This window comes from Heliconius melpomene, chromosome 11 (assembly GCF_056956725.1).
Source record: "Heliconius melpomene rosina isolate 202511_hmr_F chromosome 11, ASM5695672v1, whole genome shotgun sequence".
Classification (NCBI taxonomy): domain Eukaryota; kingdom Metazoa; phylum Arthropoda; class Insecta; order Lepidoptera; family Nymphalidae; genus Heliconius; species Heliconius melpomene.
Window position 1 is genome coordinate 8,445,757 of NC_140399.1, and position 23,425 is coordinate 8,469,181.

Sequence of the window (23,425 nt, forward strand, 5' to 3'; positions counted from 1 at the left end):
AGCCGGTTAGAGAACTTTTGATGTTTTAGAGTTTAGGCTCTAGCTGTATTTGATGCAAATATATTTACATAATACTTAATAAACGCGCCTTAGATAATTAAAAAATACTAACTAATAATATTGAGGCCACTCGTGGCGCGGCCAATATGAGACTGTAACGCGACAGGTTGTGGGTTCGATTCCCACTTGAGGAAATGAAATATTTGATATTTTCAATTTCTTCGCTCTAGTGTCGATGGGAATTGTGTTGTAGAGTTCCGCCATTCTACACGTAATGCCTCCAGAATTTGGCGGAAAATGAGGAACGGTGTGTCTTAACATTAGGTTCCCTCTGCCTTCCCTCAAAATATTAATGTTTTCAAACATTATAAAGTTATATAACATACTTGACTCGTCAATAAATAAAATAGATGCGGCCATAAGTCTTGTGACAATACGCTCTATAAGTAAAGAAATAACAGTATAGGTTGGAAGCACAATGAAGCATATGATTGTAACATGATATTGTAATATTTTTGAATTCTCATGCTGTAGTTTGTACGGTGTACAGATTAAATGTATTCCTAAAAAAAAATAGATTATAGAGAGTTTTATTAATTACCTACTAAAAAGGTGTTATTGAGTCTAATATTGATGAAAAAACTAATTTTGTTGCAACCTGAGAAATTTCTATATATTTCAATTATTTCGTTTAAATTTCGTTTAATTTTTTTTTGCTTCACACTGTGTCCCGCGTATTGTATGGTACACAGAGTAAACCTAGGAAGCTAGTGTTACGACACTTCGTTCAATAATAACACATTAAATTTAATATTTAATTTCCTCGAATAAGAATCGAACACACTACCTGTCCAATTTACAGGCACACGCTTGCACCCCTGCCAAGTCTAGCTTCAAAAAATTCTTTAATTCCATAATAATTTACATACATTTATTTAATAATAAATATTTTAGTCATATGTTTATTTACAACGGTGCTAGCGTAACGGTCACGGGCGGCGTGTGCGCAACGTCCGCCGGAAGCCACGACGCTACGTATCGCGGCACTGGCGATACAAACATTATATTTTGTAAAAGTGCATAAATAAACAATTCTTTTAATATTTTTTGGGTAATAACTTTTAATAAATTTAATTTTATTATTATACTAGCATACGCTTTTTATTGGCTTTTTTTGTTCTATAAGTCATTATGGCGTAAACACGACAGTTGGGGATTTAAGTCCCGCTTGGGGTGATAGATATCTTTATTCCCCTTCTAATATGAAAAAGAAATGTTTATTCGATCTTATTCCTAATATGGTATAATCTATATATATAAAAGGACTTGTCCTCACTGACTGAGGTAAGACGCACGCACAGCCGTAACCGCTGTGCGTAGAAACGTGGAATTTGGACAGATGTTTACTTTCATAATCTGGACATCCACTAAGAAGGGATTTTGAAAATTTTTAACTCTAAAGAAGTGAAATAAGGGTTGAAAGTTTGTATGGAAAAAAAATTAAATCGGCACCGATTTATATAATATTTGAAATTTAGATATTTAAAAGTATTTAATTGAATACGTGTTTCATCGTTTTCTAGAATTCTCCCCCTAAGGGTGCATATAAGGGGTTGAAAGTTGGTATAGATCTTTTTTTAAATCAGCACCAATTTTTATAAAATTTGAAATTCTGACTCTTAAAAGTATTTAATTGAACACATGTTTCATGGTTTTCTAGAATTCTTCCTCTAAGGGTGCAAATAAGGGGTTGAAAGTTTGTATGGAAAAATCTTAAAAACGCCACCGATTATTATAAAATTTTTAATTTAGACTCTTAAAAATATTTCATTGAACACATGTTTCGTGGTTTATTAGAATTCACCCCTAAATAAGCTAGCGAAGCTGCGCGCGTCCCCTAGTATTGATATAAAATTATTTATACAATTTATGTAATAGTGTTTACATATTATATCTAGATAAATTTTGTTATTTAATTAACGATAATTTATATGGCCATACGGGTTGCATAAAATACGGAAAATGTCCACTGATTTATAGCAATTTACGACATATTGAACGTCCCCCCACTAAGTGATTGATGTATTTTGTTTGCAATTGATGCGTTCGTTGCATTCGATGATAGACCAAGATAGTGCCTGCGTTTATAGTCTTGTCTAGTGTTGGTATCTTTTATTTACTCGTATCTTCATATAATTTGTTATATATAATTGTAATTATTTTATAATTCTAAATGTAACATGTCAATTTGATTAGCAAAGTAAATATCTACCTACATATAATAAAAACTTGCGTGATTGATTTTTATTTAGATATATATTTCATCATCATCATCATCATCATCAGCCTGTCCTCGTCCACTGCTGGACATAGGCCTCTCCAATGGCACGCCACTGAGCTCGATCTTCAGATATATATTTAATTTATTGGAATTGCACATTAATGATATGAATTTCTTGTTTACAGATACATCTTATGAGAAAGCATGTCGGCGTGGTTCAGCACCCAGCACACCAGTACCTGGCGGCCAGGCCCAGCACAGTCCCTCCCGCTTGGCTTCCTTTTTCTTCTCCAAAAGATCATTCAGAAGCAATCCACTCAAACGGACCAAGTCGAATACCAAATTGGAAAACCAAAGGGCGCTAGCAGCTGCCCAGTCACATCCTGCTCCACACGCTTTAAGAACGTCAAGGTACCTAGCATAAAGTTAATAAATTTTTACTTCTAAATTAATTGTAGTTAAAATTGGTTAAACCTGAATTGTTTTTGAATGGGAACACATCTTAATTTTGGAATATAATTGACTTCCTTCTTTTACTTACGCTTATTTTTATGACAATATTAGCTAGATTTTTTTTTATAATTGTATTGCTTAAAAAAAGAAAAAGTAAAAAATATAAACAAAACACGAAAACTCTCCTATTGTTGAGCAGAATGAGTAGACTTTATCTTAATTAAGCTTGCGATAATTCCTTTTTGTACTTTTATCTATCTTTTAATCTACGACCGCCGTACAATAAGGTGGGTCCAAAACAAGGACAATATAATGATAGCGCGAGGCTTGACGTGACAGTACACTGTTATATTTGTGTTATTCCGTCAGGAGTGTCGCCCTGCCGCGTGTTTACGAGCTCTAGTTATTTGGTAGACAAGAGATATTTAGTTTACATGAATATACTCTACAAATACGTTAATTAGTAGAGAATGTATCTATATTTAACTCTATTAAAGCATATCTATTATATTATATTAGGTACTTTGCATTTTTGTTCCACTCAATACGCAATGCTTTGAATTTGGCGGAAAGTGAGACACGGAGTGTCTTATCACTAGGTTTCCTATCCACTAGGTTTCGCCTACCACTATGATATATGCGGGATATAGCGGGAAGATGACAAGAATATGTTTTATTTCGATCTATTCAATGTTATACTTTCGGTTTCAGATCTCATGAAAGTCTTCTATCAGCACACTCTCCAGCCGTGTCTACAATGGATCTCGGTCCACCTAATCAGGTAAACTTATAAAGATTTATCTTTTAAAAATAATTGTTAAACAATTAATTAATGCCAGGCAGAAACGTGTGACTATAAACACGACAGGTTGTGTGTGTAGATTCGACTCCCATTTTGGTGTCGAGGCAAAGCGCACTTAGAGTTCCACCACCCAATACGCACGCCTACAGAATTCAGTGGAAAATGGGGCCTAAACCTAGTGTTTAACCCTAGGTTTTCTCTGCCTATGTGCGGGATAGAGAGTGCAGCTAACAGCGTGTTACAAATTATGAATATAATATATTTGATAAGTTTAATCAATATTCCTTAATAACTAAACAAGTATTTATAGTGAAATATTAACTAGTTATTAGTTGTGAAACTCTGAATCATACTCGATAAATGAGCGGGCTATATCGTGATGTAGTCGAGCGGTATCTTTAAATCTCGATATGACGCATACAGTCGTTTTGCAAAATGTTAATCAAAAAGAAGTCGTGAATGAGCTGGCATATTAAGTTTCATAATGAAACTTTAATATTTAATAGTCGTTTTCATTTCATTTATATGCGTTGCTATTTAATTAAATATGCCTTTTTATTTTACATATGTACTTATGCAATTAAATTCCGACATTGTAGTGCACATTCATATATCTTGATATGTTCAGGGCGGACAGGGTAGGCAGAGAATACTTGGGAAACCCAGTGTCAAGGCACTCCGTTCCTCACTTTCTGCCGAACGCCTTCAGTAGCAGACGACTGCGCCACAACGGTTTTTAATTTTTACATTATGTAAAATCTAGAGGCCATTGTAGTAGTTTTACATATTTTTAGTATTTGTAATAGTAAAATAATAAAAACCAATAAAGATTAATAAATATATCTTAGGTACCAATAATCTTATAAATTAATTTCATAAATAAATCCTCTATCGATTACGATGTTTGTTATTAATACAGACAATTACAATATAAAAATAACTAAATAAGTACCTAATATTTTCTAAGCCTAAAGCTAGCATAATAAAACCAGAGACTATATCATTATTTTTTTTTATATAATTGTAGGTAGAGATACGAGCCCTCCACTCGTCGGTGTTAGGCAGACCACATTGCTTCGCGTTGAGTGCGGAAAATAGAACGCCTCGTTATTTTGCGTGTGCATCGCGAAAGGAACGCGATCGCTGGATATACAGGTATGAAATTTAATTATATTTTTTTTTGTATATGTAATTATACAGCAAAAATAAGAATAAGTTTGTTTATAAATAACAAAAAATGTTTAGTCATTATGTAATGATGGCTATTATTAAATAATTGCTGAAACTATAATTATGTGATTCATCAATATTAGTTTTTTATTGAGTGTGGCTGTAAACGTGACAGGTTCTGGGTTCGATTCCCACTTTAGGAAATGATATTTAATGTTTTTATTTTCTTCGCTCTGGTAATGAAGCAAAGCACGGCGTTGAGTTCTGCTACTAAACAAATAATCTGTCCTCCACTAATATTCCGCTAGCGTGAAGCTTAAAAAATTATTTATAAAATAAAGTATTCTTTGTGTTCTTTAAGTTTACGACAAGCTGCACGACCAGATGAGATACGAACGCGGCGGTGTGAAAGGACGGTGAAGTTATGGTTGTTAGAAGCGAAAGCGATACCACCAAAAAAACGATACTACTGCGAGATCCTACTCGATGATACATTATATGCCAGGTTTGTATATTTTGAGGCAATTATTCCAATTTTATATGTTTTTATAGTTTTTAGTACTGCTTTTACTTAGAATACATTAGGGATAAGCTCTAATAAATAACTTTCTGATAATTAACGGGACATATTTCTAATATTGCTGTTTTTATATCATTAGAGATATTCATTAAGAAAAAAGTAAGCTACTAAAGAAAAATAAATTACTAAATTACTTAAGAACAATGCCGATGCCTGGAAAACCGGGAACTAAATTAAAATATTAATTGTTAGTGTTAGTTATACATTAATTAATTATAGACTGATGCGATCAAACAAATGAGAAACAAAAATAGTAAATCACTATTTTTGCTGTTTTTTTTCTATTTACAAAGAATCCAAAAAAATAGAATAGATCTAGAATCTTTCCGCTATATTTATACGCAAAAAGTCAATTAATATAATGTTTTACGCTATGCACAATCTGTGTTACATTAGTTTTTGTAGCGTCAGTATAAAAATTAGTCATTTCGAATATCAAATTATCAACTTTTTGTGGTTGTAACACCGGATGAATATTTTTATTGTAGTCACGTACGGTCCTCGTACTAGGTTTTTGAGAATTACCATTTAGAGTCTTTTGCATGATATAACTTAATAGAATAATAAAGAAATATGTTCATTGTACAAAGAAATTCGTTAGATTTTTTTTATACTAGTTTTTTATGGCTTTGGTTTCGTTTATTTTGGTATTTATTCATGTAATAATTTTCTTATTTCATTATTTTTTTATTTTTTTTATAAAAATTGTTCAGGTATTTTTAATAGGCTTGCTTTTTTTAGAGACCTTAAATATTTTTTCAAAACACTTCTAAATGTAATGCCCGTAACGTTCCTATTAATACATCAATTGACGTCTATTAAATAGTCTACCGTTAAATAAGGTCAATTTTAGTATTTAACATCTATAGACATAGAAATTCGTTTCAAAAAGCCGAAGCTAAATTGATTTATATTAATTTAAAATCAAAATAATTGTCAGACATTTTTACATTGTTATTACATACTAAGAAAAAAAAACTATTTTTATGTTAGTGTAGAATAACATTTTAAATTATTAGATTAATAGCGATCTCTCTTGCCAAATGGTTATTCAGATTTGTTAACATAACATATAAAGTATAAGAATTTCGACGTAGTTTGATAACAAGAACAACGTATAGCTTAGTGATCAGAGTGCTTTAACACTTCCAATGCGGTGCAAATTCGTTTTCTAACAGTAATTTATTAAAAATATTTATGTTACATTTCCAGATCGTCGTCCAAACTAAAAACAGAGTTATGTTTTTGGGGCGAAGTGTACGAGTTCTCCGGCCTGCCGCCCGTGCGCGCCATACACGTCAACGTGTACAGGGAACCCGAGCGGAGGGCGCGGAAACGGGACAAACACGCGCTTGTTGGTGAGAATTCGTTTTTTTTATTTATTTTCATTGTCCTCCTTATAGCAGAATAGGGAAAACTAGTGTTAAGGCGATCCATTCACCGATCCGCCCGACTTTGAGACAATTAAATTAAAATATAATTGTTTATAGTCAGATTGTCCTACTGCTCCACGACGGCCTCAATCAGCATCTTATGTATTAATCTTTAGTAATTATAACTTATTGACTAAATGAACCCTAGATTTTTTCCAAAAATTCCATTCCGTTTCAAGTTCGTCATTCAAAAATGTTAGGGACGTTATAAGTGTTGGTGCCAGTAATGCGACGCCTTCTGTGCCTCGACGGCGTTACGAGCGTAGCTTTTCAAATTACGTAATATCTATATACCTACTGCTTGTTTCATGGCAGTTTATTACAAATATAGAAAGGAAGGAAGCAAATAAGAAGGAAAATTAATTTCATTTATATTGTTACATATAGTGCAACGACTGTTATAAATATTAGAATAATTTAATTATAAAATAACGGATTTCTGAAAAATTGCTAACACATTTAAAGTACAGTCGCTGTCACAAAATAAAAATAAATTGAATAATTTACTATACAATTTCTTAATTATTATGTATAAAGAAGTCAACAAATAACCTTAACCCTAAAAATTAAAATTAACGTCAAAATTACATTTTATATAATCTGTAAATCAATATCTTATTTTATCTATAAAACATAAAACAGCATTATATCATATATACTATGTTTGAAGTTAATGGTGTAATTTACTTTTTGCCCACCTTTCAAAGTTTCTTGACGTTAAGTAGTTCTAACAATGGCTATGAATCACATTTATACAATGCTGTTCCGCTATGTTGTTAACTTTCAAGTAATGTCTAAGAATATTACCAGAACAAATTTTCGAGGAAATGTCACATAGAAAAGGCTGTGCCAAAAAATATGTTAATAGCTTTTACTTAAAATTTTTTCATTATTATATTGTATCCAGTATATAGGATATGTGCAAATTTTTGGAAATACACGTATAAATTTATGTTTTTTTCTGCATAGCAACTCTCTAGTTTCCGTTCAAATTTAGTAAATTTATTAATAATACTAATATATCCCCAAGGTTGAAGATGAACCCACCATCGCCCTTACAGTATTATAAAACTGTATAATTTGCTAGGTTGAACGCTCATGTTTTAGAATGTTTCCAGTAATCTATACATACTTAGTTATTTCTATTTAATCCGACTCCACAGGCGAAGCCGCAAAGAAAACGTAATAAACTAACAAACAAAGTCAAATTCCAGGCACAGTTCGTATACCAGTCGACGACGTATCCTCCAGATATCTCAATGAGCGCTGGTACCCAGTGAGCGAGGGCGACAAGCCCCAGTCCCCGGGCCGGGCCCCCGCGCCCATACCGGCGTTACGTATCAAATGCAGATACCAATGTGTTGATGTGCTACCGTTGGATAGTTATGCACGATTCTTGGACTATTTGAAGAAGAATTATCGACGGCTTTGTGAATATTTAGAACCTGTTATTGGTAAGTAAGAAATATTTTTCTTTATTTTTGTATCTTCAGAATTTATCCAGCATAAAGCAGGATAGGCAGACAAACACTATTGTTCCCCACTTTCCACTAAATTCTCGCGATACTGTGTGTTGAGTGGTGGAACATATTGTTGCGTTGAGACTACGAGAGCGTGAAAGTAATAATATTTTAAATATAATAATTCCCTGATTGTGAATCGGAACCTACAACCGCTGCGTTTACAGTCAGAGGCATCCCGCGCCACGATGGCCTCTATTGATAATGTCGAACTAATAAATAATTGTATGGAATAGTTATTTAAAGAGCTCGAGTATAGATATACCTACTTCGTAAACTAAGTGTGTATGTAATGTTATATAATGTAACTTTCTACATCATTAAAGATAAACTTATTTTATTATCCTTAATTTACCAGAACAGAGAATAGTAGACTCGAATAAATGTGTACACATATTTCTAACGTTTCCTTTGCTTGTGGCATTTATTGAAATTTATTTTATTTTTTTTTGGCTTCCTATATGGGACTGGACAGTACTGACATTTTTATATAATTTAATTAAAAACTCTTGTATAATTAAATAAATAATATTTTGGTCTTAATTATTATAGGAGTAAAAGCAAAAGAAGACATCGGTTGTGCACTAGTCCTGTGCATGGCGGGCGCGGGTCTCGCGCCGCGGTACCTCGCTGACGTTGTGGCGTTAGACGTGCGACGTACTGGTGATCACTCGTTGACCTTCCGTGGGAACTCCTTAGCCACTAAGAGCATGGAGGCTTATTTGAAACTTGTTGGTGATCAGTATTTACAGGTAAGTTTTGGGTTTATGTGAAAATTATGCTATATATTTTTAATAATAGATTCACTATATTAAAATATGCTCATTTAATTATAGTAGGTAGAGCACCCTTTGATGCGTGAAATATTCGTTGCTAGAGCAACGGGTATTTATACAAAGATGTGTATTGTCAAACTAGGGTTATTGTACGTTATATTTATTTTTTAAATTTGTTGTACTACAAAATTTTTGTAAAAAGGGGTACAAAATTTTTGCGGCGTTGAGTTCCGGCACTTACTTGGAAATTGGACGCTACATATGGAACGGAATGTTTTAACACTAGATTCTCTCTGCCTACCCTACTTTAGCGAGCTAAACCAACATCTAATTCTAGGACACACTAGGCGACGCAGTAGCAGCAGCAGCAGGCCCGGGCGCCGCGGAGTGCGAGGTGGACCCCCAGCGCGCGGGAGGCGCGGCAGCGCTACGGCGGCAGCAGGCGGCGCTGCGGGACGCCGTGTCCATGGCCTGGCACGCCATCGCTGCCTCCGCGCCTCGCTTCCCGCCCCCGCTTAGGGATTGCTTTGCTACTTTTAGAGAAAGGTAGGTTGGATAGTGTTTTAATTGTGCCATTTTCATATAAAAACTTGTTGAAATAACGTCGCTTAGGGATTCATTGATTTTTGTTAGAGGTATGTTAATGTAAAATAAGGTTGATTATAACTTATAGACCTGCACTTGATGTTGAGCACTTTTTTACATATAAAATTCTACATCACTATTTATTCTGTTACAGACTGTCATCAATGGGCCGAGAAGATATATCAGATAACTTGATCAGCGCTTCCATTTTCCTTCGTTTCCTTTGCCCCGCAATACTCTCTCCAAGTCTTTTTGGAATAACTCATGGTATGTAATTGAAACCATTTAAATACTATTATAATTTAGTTATCGATCCTTAACGTGTAAAAAGTAATATTTTGTACATGTAACATCATAAATTATGTTTAAATAGACTAAATTAATCAAGAGACTTATGACGACTATAGGTTAAATTTAGAAAGAAAATCTATAACCCTCAGCGTGACGGGCGCCATGACGGTCTATAAAATGACGTAACATAAATTTATTTTATTATCCAGAATACCCGAATGAGCGCGCCGCGCGCAACTTAACGCTGGTGGCGAAGACGCTGCAGACGCTGGCCAACTTCACGCGGTTCCAGGGCAAGGAGGCTTTCATGGAGTTCCTGAACGACTTCCTAGAACAGGAAGCGCCGAACATGAAAGCTTTCCTTAGAGCGATATCTGTAAGATAATATTACTTTGTTTATTACTTTTTTTATTTCTCTTTCTTAATAACATTATATTCCTAATATAGTTAACTTTAAATGTAGGATAAGAAATATTTGTGGTCAATGTGGAGTATATTGGCATATACTCCTATGTATAGTTCCCCACTTTCTAACAAGTTTTTGAGTCATTGCGGGTTTAGTATTCAGAACTCCAAGCATCGCTTTGTCTTGTTAGCAGACCCAGTAAGTGGAATTAAAATAGTCATTCCCAATAGAAAACGAACTTGCAACCGTCACATTAACGCAGTGCAACTGCGCCACGACGGTGTTATATATTTTTTTGTTAAATTCCAATTCCCCATAATTTGTGATATTGGACACTTTCAATTGTTAACTAAACACTTTTGTAACACACATATTAATACAATTTGACAGACCCGACCGCAAGAACAACAAATTCCTTTGCAACAACAACCAGATAGCAAACGCAACTCCTCCACGTCGCAAGGTTCCACTGCCGGCTCAGAAGGTTCTAGAAGTGAAATCATCGAAGCGGACCAGGAGTGGGCGCCTCACGTGGACTTGGGGAAGCAACTGGCTACACTACACGCGTTGTTGGCGGACAGCCTACCTAAGTTGCCTGCGGGGAAGATACAGGTTTGTTAGACTTGTTTATTATTATTTTTCTTTTAGGAGAATGTTTCTTTTTATCATTTTCTCGCTCTAGTAAGAAGAAAAGCTCCCGCCACTTAATTTCACTCAATTTCTTGGAGAATGGGGAACGGAACGTCTTAACACTTAATCTTCTCTATTTCCAGGAATTGGATCCATTATCTGAAATATTAGACGATCTTAGTAAGAGGTTGATGAGCAACGATAACGGGCCACCGGCGCAAATGGGTGATAATATTTTCAGGTAACACTTTTTTTACTTTCATCATTTATTTTATTACATTATATAAAGTTATAAGACATACCAACTTATAGTATATTTCTAAAATACTAAGAACACTGCGAATTTTCATCAAATTATTAATTTCTCATTCATTTCTTTTAGATTTAATGATCCCACATGCAACCCAACGACGAAACCAAACGAACCAGCGATAAACGGTCCGAACAGTAACTTCGCTCACAGCTCGCCCATAATGAACAAAAATGGCGTGCAATTCAACATAACTCCATCTAAATCTAACGTAGAAGATTCTAAATATAAGGGATCCTTTGTCTCAGTGTCTAAATCACCCAGCTTTAATTTACGTTCAGCAACGCTCCCGAGGAACGGATACGGATCGAGTCCAGTCAATCAAAACGTTAACCCTGACCGATATAGTTCTCAGTACAACAATCAAGAACATTGCGTTAATCTGAAGGTCGTCCAGATTGGTTTCGGCTCGGACCAGTATCCTAAAGGCATCAGTAATGGCTTAAACGAAAGCCTAGAAAGAAGGTTCCAGGAAAGATACAAACCGAATTTTAATCAGCAGCAGCATTATCATAATTCTAATTATAATAGCACAGAGAGATCTCCGAGTAGTGATAGCATTAATCACAATTATTGTGGTAGTGATATACAGAATATGAAGGATACTGCCACTTTAGACGAGTTATCTGATTTATTGAAGTATGCTGATGATTCTGACATAGTTGACGAAAAAATCATGAACAAAAAGAACATATCGCAATCGAAATCTAATAATAACAATATTATAAACGGCAACAAGAATTCTTACACAAACAACGGCTCGAATGTTTCAATCAGTGGATTGTCGAATGTAGCGAGTTCTGGATATCAGAGTATAGCGACGTACAGTCAAAGTTCTAGTCCGATTGAAAGCACAACACACCATCATCAGCCCTACGAAAACGGCGGCCAATCCATGACACGATACTCACAGCTGAACTACCAAAAACAAAGAGAAAAGCAGTATTATGACAATAAGAACGAAAAATTCTACCCAAAGAGCCCAGTGCAACAAAAAATTGATTATGATATTCAGAAATATGGCATACAGAACTTTACAACCGCCGATAACACGCAGAGTAACACCAACGCGAACACTAAAGTAGCTCCCCTAGTGTTTACTAACCCCGTCTACAACATGGAGGATAATAGGCAACCGCAGGAGGTTAAAGCTAGCGAGAATAGGAACTCCAAGCGATGTCCCTGTGGCTCATCCAGTTCATCCATCGATGAAGAGGGCTTGAGCACAGACAACGTGGAGACCAACTCGGAGGAAGGCTCCACCAACTTCAACGACGACGGCAGGAACTATGATCCACAAAACCGCAACAATACCCACCGAAAACTAACCAGAGATAATTATGAAGATTTATATCAGAGAAATAATCACAGCCCTAGAGTTAGAGACGACGAGTCTTCCAGCAATTCGCCGAGCTTGAGAAAAAGCAAGACGCGAATGCCCAGAACCAATCCTATGCTCTCTTATTCGACTAACCAAAACCAACTCAATCTAAAACACTTTGGCCAACGAGGAGAATCGTTGTATGAAAGTAAGCCGCATCACATCTCTACAGATTCTGGCTACCCCATGAGCCGGTCCGACTCCAACGTAGAAGAAGTCAACAAAGAAATGTATAGATTACAAATATCGCGTAGCCAAAAAACTTTATACAACATGGACTCAAAGAATTCTCCCGACAAATTCCTGACAGAGAATTCGATTCCTGAAACGAATTATCCTCTGGATAGAACGTATTCCGGCGCGAAGATATCCAGCAGTCGGCTGAATGAAGACCTGGAGCGGCACCAAGGTCACCAAGACTACTATGGTGTTCGAATCGAGTCTCCTTCTCGAATGTTCGGTCGCGACACGCATTCGACTGAAGCGAGCGAGAGGGCGATACTAAAGAGCGAGAGGGAGGGAGGGCTGCCCGCCAGAGACAAGTTGCAGCGGCGGCTTAGCCTGGAGTCCGCGCGGGAACTGACGGACAGCTCGGACGAAGTGGACGACCCTCTGTACAGCACCACTGGACGCAGTAAGCGCAATAAACATCACAGAACCATTGAACAGGTTGGTTGGTCCTTTTGATTTGTTATTAAATATAGTCTTTTTTGTGTATATTTGTTTTTCTAACATATATCTAAAGTTTTAATTATTCTTGTTAGTTACTACCGGTACTCAACTAAAAGATAACGATTTTAATATGCTTAATCAATTTCGGAATGAATTGGTCCATTCTAAAATATAATTGTTCACAATTAAGTACAATCACAATATGGTTAATAATTATGATTGGTTTAATCATAAAAATATACAACATTGTCGTTTTTGACGCTACATTACATAGAAAAAATGTTTGTTTTTCAGTATGAACGTGAAATAGAGAGGCTAAAGTGTTCAGTAGAGATGTTGCGCGGACGCCTGGGACCCACGGACTCCGGGCAGGATCATACTGATGCCAAAATGAAGGCTATTATATCCAGGTATACATACATTTTTTTAGTTATATTCATTAACAATCTGTGATAGTTAACTTGATAGTATTTATTATCGAGACACAATCGTGGCACATTTTAAAAATATAAAAATTGATCGGAACATTCGATAATTTGTTTTTTTGTGAAAATTATGAAAATATGAAAATAATAAAAAAGCCGTCATAAGGGATTAGCACGGCGACTATATATACGACGGTTGTGGGTTCTCACTCGAGGATCTTTTTTTCATTTCCTCGTTCTGTTATCAAGAAGATTATGTAATTCAACATGCAATATTTCGAAAAACCTTACTGTATGCGGCATACAGTGTGAAGAAGCTAATAAAAAAATATGATAAATATTATAAAATACCCTGCAATTTCCAGATTAATCTGCGTCGAAGAAGAGCTAAGGCGGGAACAACGCAAAATGGCGGCCGCGCTCTCCCACAAACAACGCGTCATAGAAGCCCAGGAACATCGTATCGCGGCTCTGGACGAGGCCAACACGAGGCTGCTCTCTGCTCTGGTACACTTGCAGCAGAGAGCCCCCCACCCCCCTGCCCCCCACAGTAACTCCCACTCTCCACATTCTCCGCATTCTCACCAGGAACTGCAAATATAATTGTAAAGTAGGTTTTCTCATATATCATATTATATTACTAACCTTTTATGGAATGAAAAGAAACAATTGACGAATCACTCTTTCTTTGTCGTTCATTTACAATCGAGTACAATACGTTCAACGTATCGTGGCCGCTCCAATATTAGGTTTTCTGAACTTAACGCATTTTCTGAAGATCAAAACTAAGAAAAAGGATAAAACTAAAGCTGCGCAACTGTCTACAGCTAACTTCAGGACGACCACGACTCGCCGATCGTAGTATATCGTTATAAGCACATTTTTTATATTTGAACCTACAACTATCTTAAACGCCTTTTAGTTATGTAATAAACGAACGTGTTAACTAATTTAATTGGTCATTAATTACGCTGTTTTATTTACAGTTATGTTTGTTTTACTTTTAAAATATAGCTACTAGTTATCGTGTCTAATTAATTTTTGCTTTGCACTAACAAATAATGAAATGAACAAACTATCTTCATTGTTTATATTTTATCAATTTGATATTTTTTTATATAAGTAAAAGAAAAATTATAAAGTTTTGTCCAAATCCATTCATTCGTTCCTTATATTTTTTTGAAAGAATTACCTTGTATTGTTTTGTACAAAAGTATTTTTTCTTGATATCAGTTTCATATTATTCTAAGAGAAAGTTTCAATTTTGAAGTTTTTTATAATAAATACTATTACTGCCATTTTACTCTCTCAGTACTTTTTTAATCTAATTATGAGTGATAAGTCAAGTATAGAATAGTTTCCGTTAGTTAAAACATTGTTTTTTTCTTAATAATATTTAGGGCATTATTTAGTCATACTGTCCCTAAAATTTATTTATTAATAAGACACAATATGTCTGCACAAAATATTCGAAAGATTTTCTCAGTACATTTTTTCTTAGTAGAAAGTTTTTTCTTATATTGTTATAAGCGTATATTTTCGTGTAATTTGCAATGGTTATAATGTAATATTTAATGTTTATCACAATTCTAATCCGCCATTTTGGACTACTGTGTATTGCTGATTTAATTCATGATTATTTTTTTGTTTTAATCACAATTTGTGATATGATAACATATGATCAGTTGATATGATATTTTATTATCTATGTATTGTTTTAATTTATCTTAATTTTTTTTTTATTTAATTTATTAGGACCATTTTTTATAATGTAATAATGAATAACATTTCTGAATAAATATTATTATTATAAATAATTATTATGTAATTTTCTGCATTGCACAGTAGTCAGTTTGTATACTTTTTGTTAAATGTTGTTTCTTTAGTTTTAATGTAAAATGCTTTAAATGACATAAACATTTCGTTCTATATCAGTATTGTGTATAATTAATTCTGGTTTAATATTTTCACAAGTAACAATAATTGTTTTGTTTTTATATCATGATACCAAAGACGTTGAATATCCATTGGATGTGGGAGTTATTAGCTGAGTTGAAGATAAAACTTTTTTTTATACTAAATTATACATTACTTGCGATTTCAATTAAAATTATAAAATAACTGAAAGTACTAAAGTTGATAAATTTCAATAATGTTATATTTTATATCGGGTTTAAAATTTAAGTTTTAATATAATTAAATAACGTACAAATATTCCTTTGTTCAATATTGTTTAGACAACAGTATAATCGACTCAACTAATAAATTCCTTCCATTAACTAGAGTTACAATGGGTTTGTCCCTTAAATCTCTAGTGTTGTAATTTAAAGTGTTATAGATTTTATATAATGTAAGACTTGTATTATAATATTGTAGCAATTATGCTTATATGTAGCGCCCATTATTCGTAAAAGAGAAATATTTTTAATACCCCGAGTATTAGCGTGAATGTAGAAATAATAAAATAATAAATGAAACGTGATCAATTTAATGCATTTTGGAAATGCTTCGAACAAATAATTAATTACACGTTTTTTTTGTATGAAATTTGATTTTTTTCATTGCAAGTTTATGCGGAACCGACAACTTAGTTGTTTCAGTGGAAATTAATTTTAAGCCATAACTCTGTAAAATACCTACGTGGGTATATTATTATAATATACTTGTCAAATTAAATTATGGATTACGTATTTTTGGCTATTATTTTATCCTTCTTTCTACTTTAACATATAACCTTTTCAATAATATATTGTTAGTGTACTCGTGTAAAAGTGGGTAGATTTAGATGAAAAAGCAATGGAATTGTGTCAAACGGACACAGTTGCTTGTAAGCGGATGCCCTGATTGGAAGGTATCTCGTGTGTAGTGTTGTTATTGAGTGATACATGTCACTTATTGTAATTACGTGGAATCTCTGTCGGAGTTCGTTGGAAACATTTAGACGGTATGTATATTTTTATCGTGTTATTTTAAATACGCTAACCGCTTCCGATTTTTAACAATATATATTGAAGCTCTACCCACATTTATTGTTATAATTTAGCCACCTGTTCATTATTATAATTAGTAAAGATTTTCTTTTTTGTTAATTTATAACATCAAAACAATAGAATTGCCATTAGTCATATATAGATTGAAATTAGAAAAATATATTTTTAGTATCGCTCTGTGTCCTGCATGTAGCAGAGTAGGCAGAGAAACTAGTCTTAAAACACTCCATTTGGATAGCGGATCTCAATACCACATTTTATCTCCTACCTTACTTCGGAAATTATTATAGTCCATTTCCCGTTACAGCCAAACGTGTAATAGTAGGCATAATTTGGCTTTTAAAATAAAAATGGTAACTTCAATAAAAATATTTATTTTAACAAAGATTTGTAAGAAGATTTTTTGTTAATTATCAGGCTCATATCCTGTTGGTGGACAGCAATATCGTTTTTTGGCGATTGTGAGTTTACGCTCCATCGCTTCTTTAGGGTTATACGGATGCATCAGTTGAAAATCTTCTATTCGACTAAATAGATACGAAAAATATATTTCACGAAATTTCTTGTCTGGAAACTCGGCTTGGTACATCGTCGGCCATAGTAAATTTGTGACATTGGCATACGACCTATACAGCTCTAACTTATAATTCTCTGTGAATTTGCGAAATTTATCATTCAGCTTTTGTTTATGCACCCAAGTAGTGTGGCCAGCGAAAGCAGGATCTTTCTTTGGAGAAACGTGACCGAACCCTTTTTGTGCTAGCGTCAAGAATGTTTGCCAAAACGATGTGCTCTTTCTTAGCATTTCCTTTCTCTCATACCTGGTGAAAGGTCCATAAATCCGTCGTCTCATCCACTCTTTCAATTCTGGCACCAAATGAATATCCGGAAGTTTGGCTGCGATGTTTATACGCCTCATATGTCGCAGTGCACATTTTAAATAGTCTTCAGGTTTTGGATTCTGACCTAAACATGTTGTAGAATCCCTTTTGACTTTCTTTTTCTTTTTATCTTTTTTCTCGAAAGTATCGTCGCCAACGTGCAATGCACTCTCAGTATCCCATATCCTCTTAAATTCTTTTTCAATATAAAGATGTTTTTCGTCTAAATTGTATATAGTGTCATAGTTAAATTTATAAGGAGTAAATTTAGTACATTTTTCAAAGTAAGGCAATTCATCAGAAGCGAAAACACCTTCATTGCCATAATCATAATTATGACCGCAGCTACATTTATTTTCCTTTACATATTTGAATACAGTTTCTTGCCATCTCTTGACGCAATCGCATGGATCTGGTTTCGGAGGTGGCGGTCGAGCGCGGAAACCACAGTGTATATTTATGTATTGTCCGCCAATACAAGCATTCCCACCATTAATTAGATCACCATCTGGAGGTAATATTGAAACGTTTCCTAACGAAAACACTGTTTTACCGTTTACTTTACATACCCCATTGATAGTATACTGGGCGTTCCATAAGCCGGTGCTAGGGGCTACTAGTTTCCGTCTTCTACTGCCTTTTTTCGGCCGCGTCACACTGATCCCGTACGTTTTTTTGACTTCAACACACATTTTAGAGCCTCGGAACTTCTGAAGTTTGCTTCTTCGTGTAATGGTTTTGACGGCTATGGCAGTGACTGAGGAGTGTGGCTGTATATCCATAATGCCAGCCAATTTATCGCAATACGCTCTAGGTAATCGTTTCTTTGGCGGCGGAGGCGGTGGCGGTGGAGGAGGAGGCTTAGGAATTATTGGATCTTCTTCATATGGCTCGTTGAGATCATCCAAATTAGGAAGTGGTGCCACTTGAAAAGGTTTTCTTTTCGGTGGCAAATATAACACAGCAACCATGTCCTGGAGATAAGGAGACTCTAAAGGTCCCTTATTTTGTCTTTTAGTCTTAGGCTTTGGAGCTGTTTTCTCCGCTTCCGATGTAAATCGTTTCTGGAGTAACTCCAGCAAATTATTCAAACCTAAATAAAGGATACCTGACAACATTAGCCTTGCATTGAGACAGTAAGACAATTTCTTGCCATCTATAGTATGTCCGTATGTCATAAGAAAGAGCTGAGCAAGCATTTCCTTGGGATCTTTACGTCCAAGGTATACGCAATTAAGCAAGTCTATATTATTTGGCCTCGGGTAGAGTCCAAGTTGGCACATGATATGAGCAGTCCTCACCGGACGACCCTCAAGTATATCTTGATAAATTGAGAATTGTAATGTGTCTAAGGCATTTCTCTGCGGTACACTGAGCGCCTGTAACCATGCTGGGCCAATCTGTTCTTTTATAGTGTTTAATATTTTCTTTTCTCGACGCCTGCGAATTTTTCTAAGTTCCTGCATAAAAACTTCACGTTCCCGTGTTTGTCGTGAGTAAACGACTTGTAGGTGACGCTGCACCCGGCTATCATGACTTTCCTGGAGGCCATTTTCCTGCACCATTTTCAACTTGGAGCTGAGTTATTACACTTAAAAAATATATTTTAAGTACGAAAAGGCTTAAATTTTGAAAAAAATATAATGCTTATTATAAAAATAAAATTAAATAAATGACATTAGATTTTATATTATTTTCAATTTTTTTTAATGATTGACAGCATCATTTTTCAGTAGGTTACAATTTAACAATGTTATTATCTATATTTTTTATGTTAATCCTATCCTTTCAAGTAACTACTGCCATCTGTTATCGAGTAGGATTAAACAATTTTTTTGCTCTATTTATTGATTAAAGTAATGCCTATTCTTATTACGCAACTATATTTAACAAATAAATATATGTAGAAAATATAAATATATACAATATACATATGGCCGGCGTCAGTGTAGTTTTATCATTGCACTACTGTATAGAAGGATACTTAATTTAATTCTATATTATAATTTTCAAATATTGACGAACACATTACTATTAATCAAGCCTAAAACCAACTAAAGTCAAATCAATCTAAAAATTTATAAAAACAGACAAATTTATAAAAAAAAACAATTCTAAATCAAATTCCATCCACACGTTGTTACGTCAATAAATCCCGTATAAATTAATAAGTAACCTCCTCTGTTTATTAGTCATGCATGGAACTGGTGACGCGGTCGCCGCGATCAGCTGTCTGAAACTCGGCCGGTCCACGACCCGGGGGGTGAACGCCCGGCCACCGTCCATCACCTCTGTAACTTCACCTCATTCATATCCACTGGTGAATCCATCTCAATATTTTAAGATCCATACATTGGTCCGGAAACCATCAATCATGAGGGACGCGTCACGTCACGAGGTTGTAAAACATGACGTGACGTAGATATGGTATCAATGAACGTTTGGCTAATTTGTGTTTTAACGTCATAGTGGATTGACAATCTCAAATTGTAAGCTTGGTGTTTCCTTTTCCTACTTTCCGCCGAATTCTGGAAGCATTGTGTGTTGAGCAGCGAAACTCAACGCCGCGCCAACACCACAGCGAAAAAATTAAAATATTAACCTGTTACATTTACAGTGCGCCATGTCTCCGCCTACTTTCCTCGCAAATATTGTATATTACATAATAGAAACACCACCTGTATAAACAGACCAATTTTCTGGATTTATCTGATAATATAATAAAAAACACAATAGAAAAAATAAAGACTAGACATTTAAAGTTAGCAATTCTATTACAAACGTTATTGACTTTAAACAGTTTAAACCATGTGAATAGTATTTGGCTTCCAAACTCTTTTGTGTGACCTTTTATTTTAATAGGTTCAATACTTGTCTGGAAGCAAGAAATTTTAAATAAACTGGTGAGTGCTTATTGTTGAAATTATGAATTATATTAGCTTTGATGCTGCTTCGTTATATGTTAGGGATTTTATTTAACAAGTGATATTGTATTTTAAATTGTTAATTAATAGTAAATTTTGCTTGTATATGGAATCGAACCCACAACCTGTCATATACTTATGCTCTTGCACCATGATTTTCCTTAATTTTTTAGTTTGAAAATCTTAGAAAGTAGAATACAACGCTGGATATCTTTGGGTTGACCCGACGTCCAGTAAATGTTGATGATGATGAGAAAATAAAAAAAAAAAAATAATCGATACAATTCTATTATTAAGCATATTTGTTTAAATATATTGTGTATTGAAAAGATATTTTTAATATAAAAACCTAAGACCTAAAATCACAAATATTACACAACAACCACCAGTGTGATATAACATATATCAGATATTTTTTCGCTGCCACAATATCTGTACAGGCGCGTTGAACCCTACTTTCTTAGTTTTCTATAAAACAAGACACTACCTAGCCTAGGCATAAGGCAGTAGGCAGGGCTGAGCGCACGCGACGTTCACTTTCCACGTGTCAGGAAGTCTGCAGTCAGCCACTTTCACTCCATTCAAGATCATAGCTCCGCCAACCGTTGCTGGTGCTGAGTATCATTTTATGCAATTGTTTCTAATATGGCTTATATATCATTTAAGTATTTTTAATTGAAAATATATGTAAGAGTTATAACTATATAGCTATACGCTGTATCCCGAGGCAGGGGGAACCTAGACATAGACAACACTGCTAATGTCTTATCCGTATTCTGTATCCCTTTTTACATCAAATTCTGGAGGCCTAGCGTGTTTGGTTTCAGAAATCAATACCGCCCTTTGCGTTACCACTAGGAAATGAAAATATTAAATACTTAATTTTCTTGAGTGGGAATCGAATCGAACTCACATCCTGTGGCTTTACAGTTGCCCCCTGCGCTACCACTGACCTCTTCATAATTACTTATCCCAATATTTCAGAAAGACATTTAATATGAAATTTAAATTAAAACCACAGAATAAATTAAACAAAAGACCCGACTTAAATAAAACAGATAAATAGTTTCAGCGATTGTTTTCATAGAACGATTTCAGGCGCCATTTCCCCAGGGTCGGTGACCGGGCTCTTATCTCTTGCGCATGTGTGTGTGTGTGACACGTGACGTGCGCGTGTGTGAGTGCTGCGCCTGCGCCTGTATTATACGCATTATTATGCAACTCTTAGGAGCGGATAAGCATTGAAGAGTACATCAAAAACTATATTTATAGTAGTATATTCTATTAGTATTGTTTGATTTTTGCTGCCACGCCGCTATGAATATGATTTACAAAGGAATAAAACAATGGCGTAGACTTTCTTTTACATATTGTTACGACGGCTGGGCGGTGTTTATCGATAATAAAATAATTTTAAAGCTTCACGTTATATCTCAAATATAGTAGAGTAGGCAGAGGGAACCTACTAAAGTAGAGTTAAGATTAGCAAAACGCAGTGTCGTCAACCTTTTCCGCCGAATTTTTGAGACATTGCGCGTTGTGTGGCGTAGCGAAGAAAATAGAAATATTAAATATATCGTTCCTTCGAGTGGGAATCGAACCTGCGCCAAGACGGGCCACAAAAAACACAGAATATCAGGTATATAATAATTAATTGTATAGTGCTAACTGGGGTGTTGACGTAAGAGCTGGTGACCGCGGTCTGCGTGAAGCCGGATGTTTTAAGTTCGATCAGCACCTAGAAGAGATAAATGTTACTTTTATCATATATTAAAGAAATAATTGATTAATATTATATTTATATACTAAGGAAAATAAAAATAACTACCATTTTTAAATTGACAATGAAATTACAAAAAACCTTTTAAAGTTTCAGTAACATTTACAGTTGAAAAGCAAAAAAAAAAAAACAAAAAAACAGAAAATCCTTTGACAAATAGTCCTTTTAGTAAAGCACGATGCCCAAATATTGGGTGAACAACCTCTTAATGCTTAGGAGACATTTTATTTTTAAACCAAACCCAAACGATGTATCTACATCCACTCTTGGATAGTAGTTTTTAATTGTGGCGTGCTTTACTTTAGATTAGCTTGGACCAACGTTTGTAACATGTTTGGAATAAATTATAGCTTTCTTTGTAAATACTTAATTAGAAATCTAATTTCAGTTTTTATTTTAGATATTTATTGTGTTTAAAATATGCAAATTGAGGCACAAGGGTGACATGCGCGATGGTCGTGGGTTCAATCCCCACTCGAAGAAACAAAATATTTACTTAAATTTATATTTCCTTTTCTTCGCTCTGATATCCAAAATTCGGCGGAAAGTGGGGAACGGAGTGTGTTAACACTATGTATATATGGTGCCACAGTTAAAACGTGATCGAATAAACACCCGCCATGCTTGTTAAAATTTTCACTATTCTTGTAATTTTGGTCTATAATAATGTCCTCTTTTATAATAAAAGTATATAGTGTTTTTCTATAGAAAGAATATAATAAAGAAATTAAAGTATATATGTATTTATATATTATATAATATATAATATATAATATAATAAAGCGGAAGAGTTTGTTTGTTTGTTTGTTTGTTTGAACGCTAAGATCTCTGGATCTACTGGATCGATTTACTTTGTTTTTGTTTTGTATGAAAGCTGCATTCTTCAGAAGTGCTATAGGCTATATAACATTACATTACACATATAAACTAATATATTTTAAAGTACTTTCTAATTTGACATGCAATTTATTCTGCCATGTTAATAACAACCGTCGCGTCGCTACGCAACCGTTACCGCGACGTTTGGATATTCATCCTTATGAAAATAAATATAATAGTCACTTTCAGCATTTCATCTAGATTGAAATTATAGTTTAGTGTATAACATTCTAATAAATAATTAGGGAGATGTCAC

The 23,425-nt window shown here is 34.5% G+C and overlaps 2 protein-coding genes across 10 annotated transcripts in view; one reads left to right on the forward strand and one right to left on the reverse strand.

Annotated features, from left to right (window-relative positions):
- raskol (Ras GTPase-activating protein raskol) overlaps window positions 1–16,405 on the forward strand; it is a 136,662-nt gene extending 120,257 nt beyond the window's left edge. For all 9 annotated transcript variants that reach the window (XM_085192562.1, XM_085192564.1, XM_085192559.1 and 6 more), the window contains 15 exons: window positions 2,467–2,692; window positions 3,446–3,515; window positions 4,564–4,691; window positions 5,068–5,211; window positions 6,499–6,644; window positions 7,934–8,173; window positions 8,792–8,991; window positions 9,353–9,561; window positions 9,755–9,867; window positions 10,101–10,267; window positions 10,688–10,909; window positions 11,071–11,168; window positions 11,310–13,287; window positions 13,585–13,700; window positions 14,081–16,405. In XM_085192562.1, coding sequence (XP_085048688.1) covers window positions 2,467–2,692; window positions 3,446–3,515; window positions 4,564–4,691; window positions 5,068–5,211; window positions 6,499–6,644; window positions 7,934–8,173; window positions 8,792–8,991; window positions 9,353–9,561; window positions 9,755–9,867; window positions 10,101–10,267; window positions 10,688–10,909; window positions 11,071–11,168; window positions 11,310–13,287; window positions 13,585–13,700; window positions 14,081–14,318 — 4,295 coding nt within the window. In that variant the 3' untranslated portion in view covers window positions 14,319–16,405. The remainder of the gene's footprint in view (window positions 1–2,466; window positions 2,693–3,445; window positions 3,516–4,563; window positions 4,692–5,067; window positions 5,212–6,498; window positions 6,645–7,933; window positions 8,174–8,791; window positions 8,992–9,352; window positions 9,562–9,754; window positions 9,868–10,100; window positions 10,268–10,687; window positions 10,910–11,070; window positions 11,169–11,309; window positions 13,288–13,584; window positions 13,701–14,080) is intronic.
- Window positions 16,406–17,111: 706 nt separating this feature from the next.
- On the reverse strand, window positions 17,112–19,151 carry LOC146534744 (uncharacterized). Its single transcript, XM_085193347.1, has one exon. It carries the CDS (start codon window positions 19,149–19,151, stop codon window positions 17,112–17,114), a length of 2,040 nt encoding a protein of 679 aa, XP_085049473.1.
- Between the last annotated feature and the right edge of the window lie 4,274 nt (window positions 19,152–23,425).

Excerpts from the sequence above, each read along its gene's own strand:
- LOC146534744 (XM_085193347.1), bottom strand. The coding sequence starts at position 19,151 with ATGGTGCAGGAAAATGGCCTCCAGGAAAGTCATGATAGCCGGGTGCAG.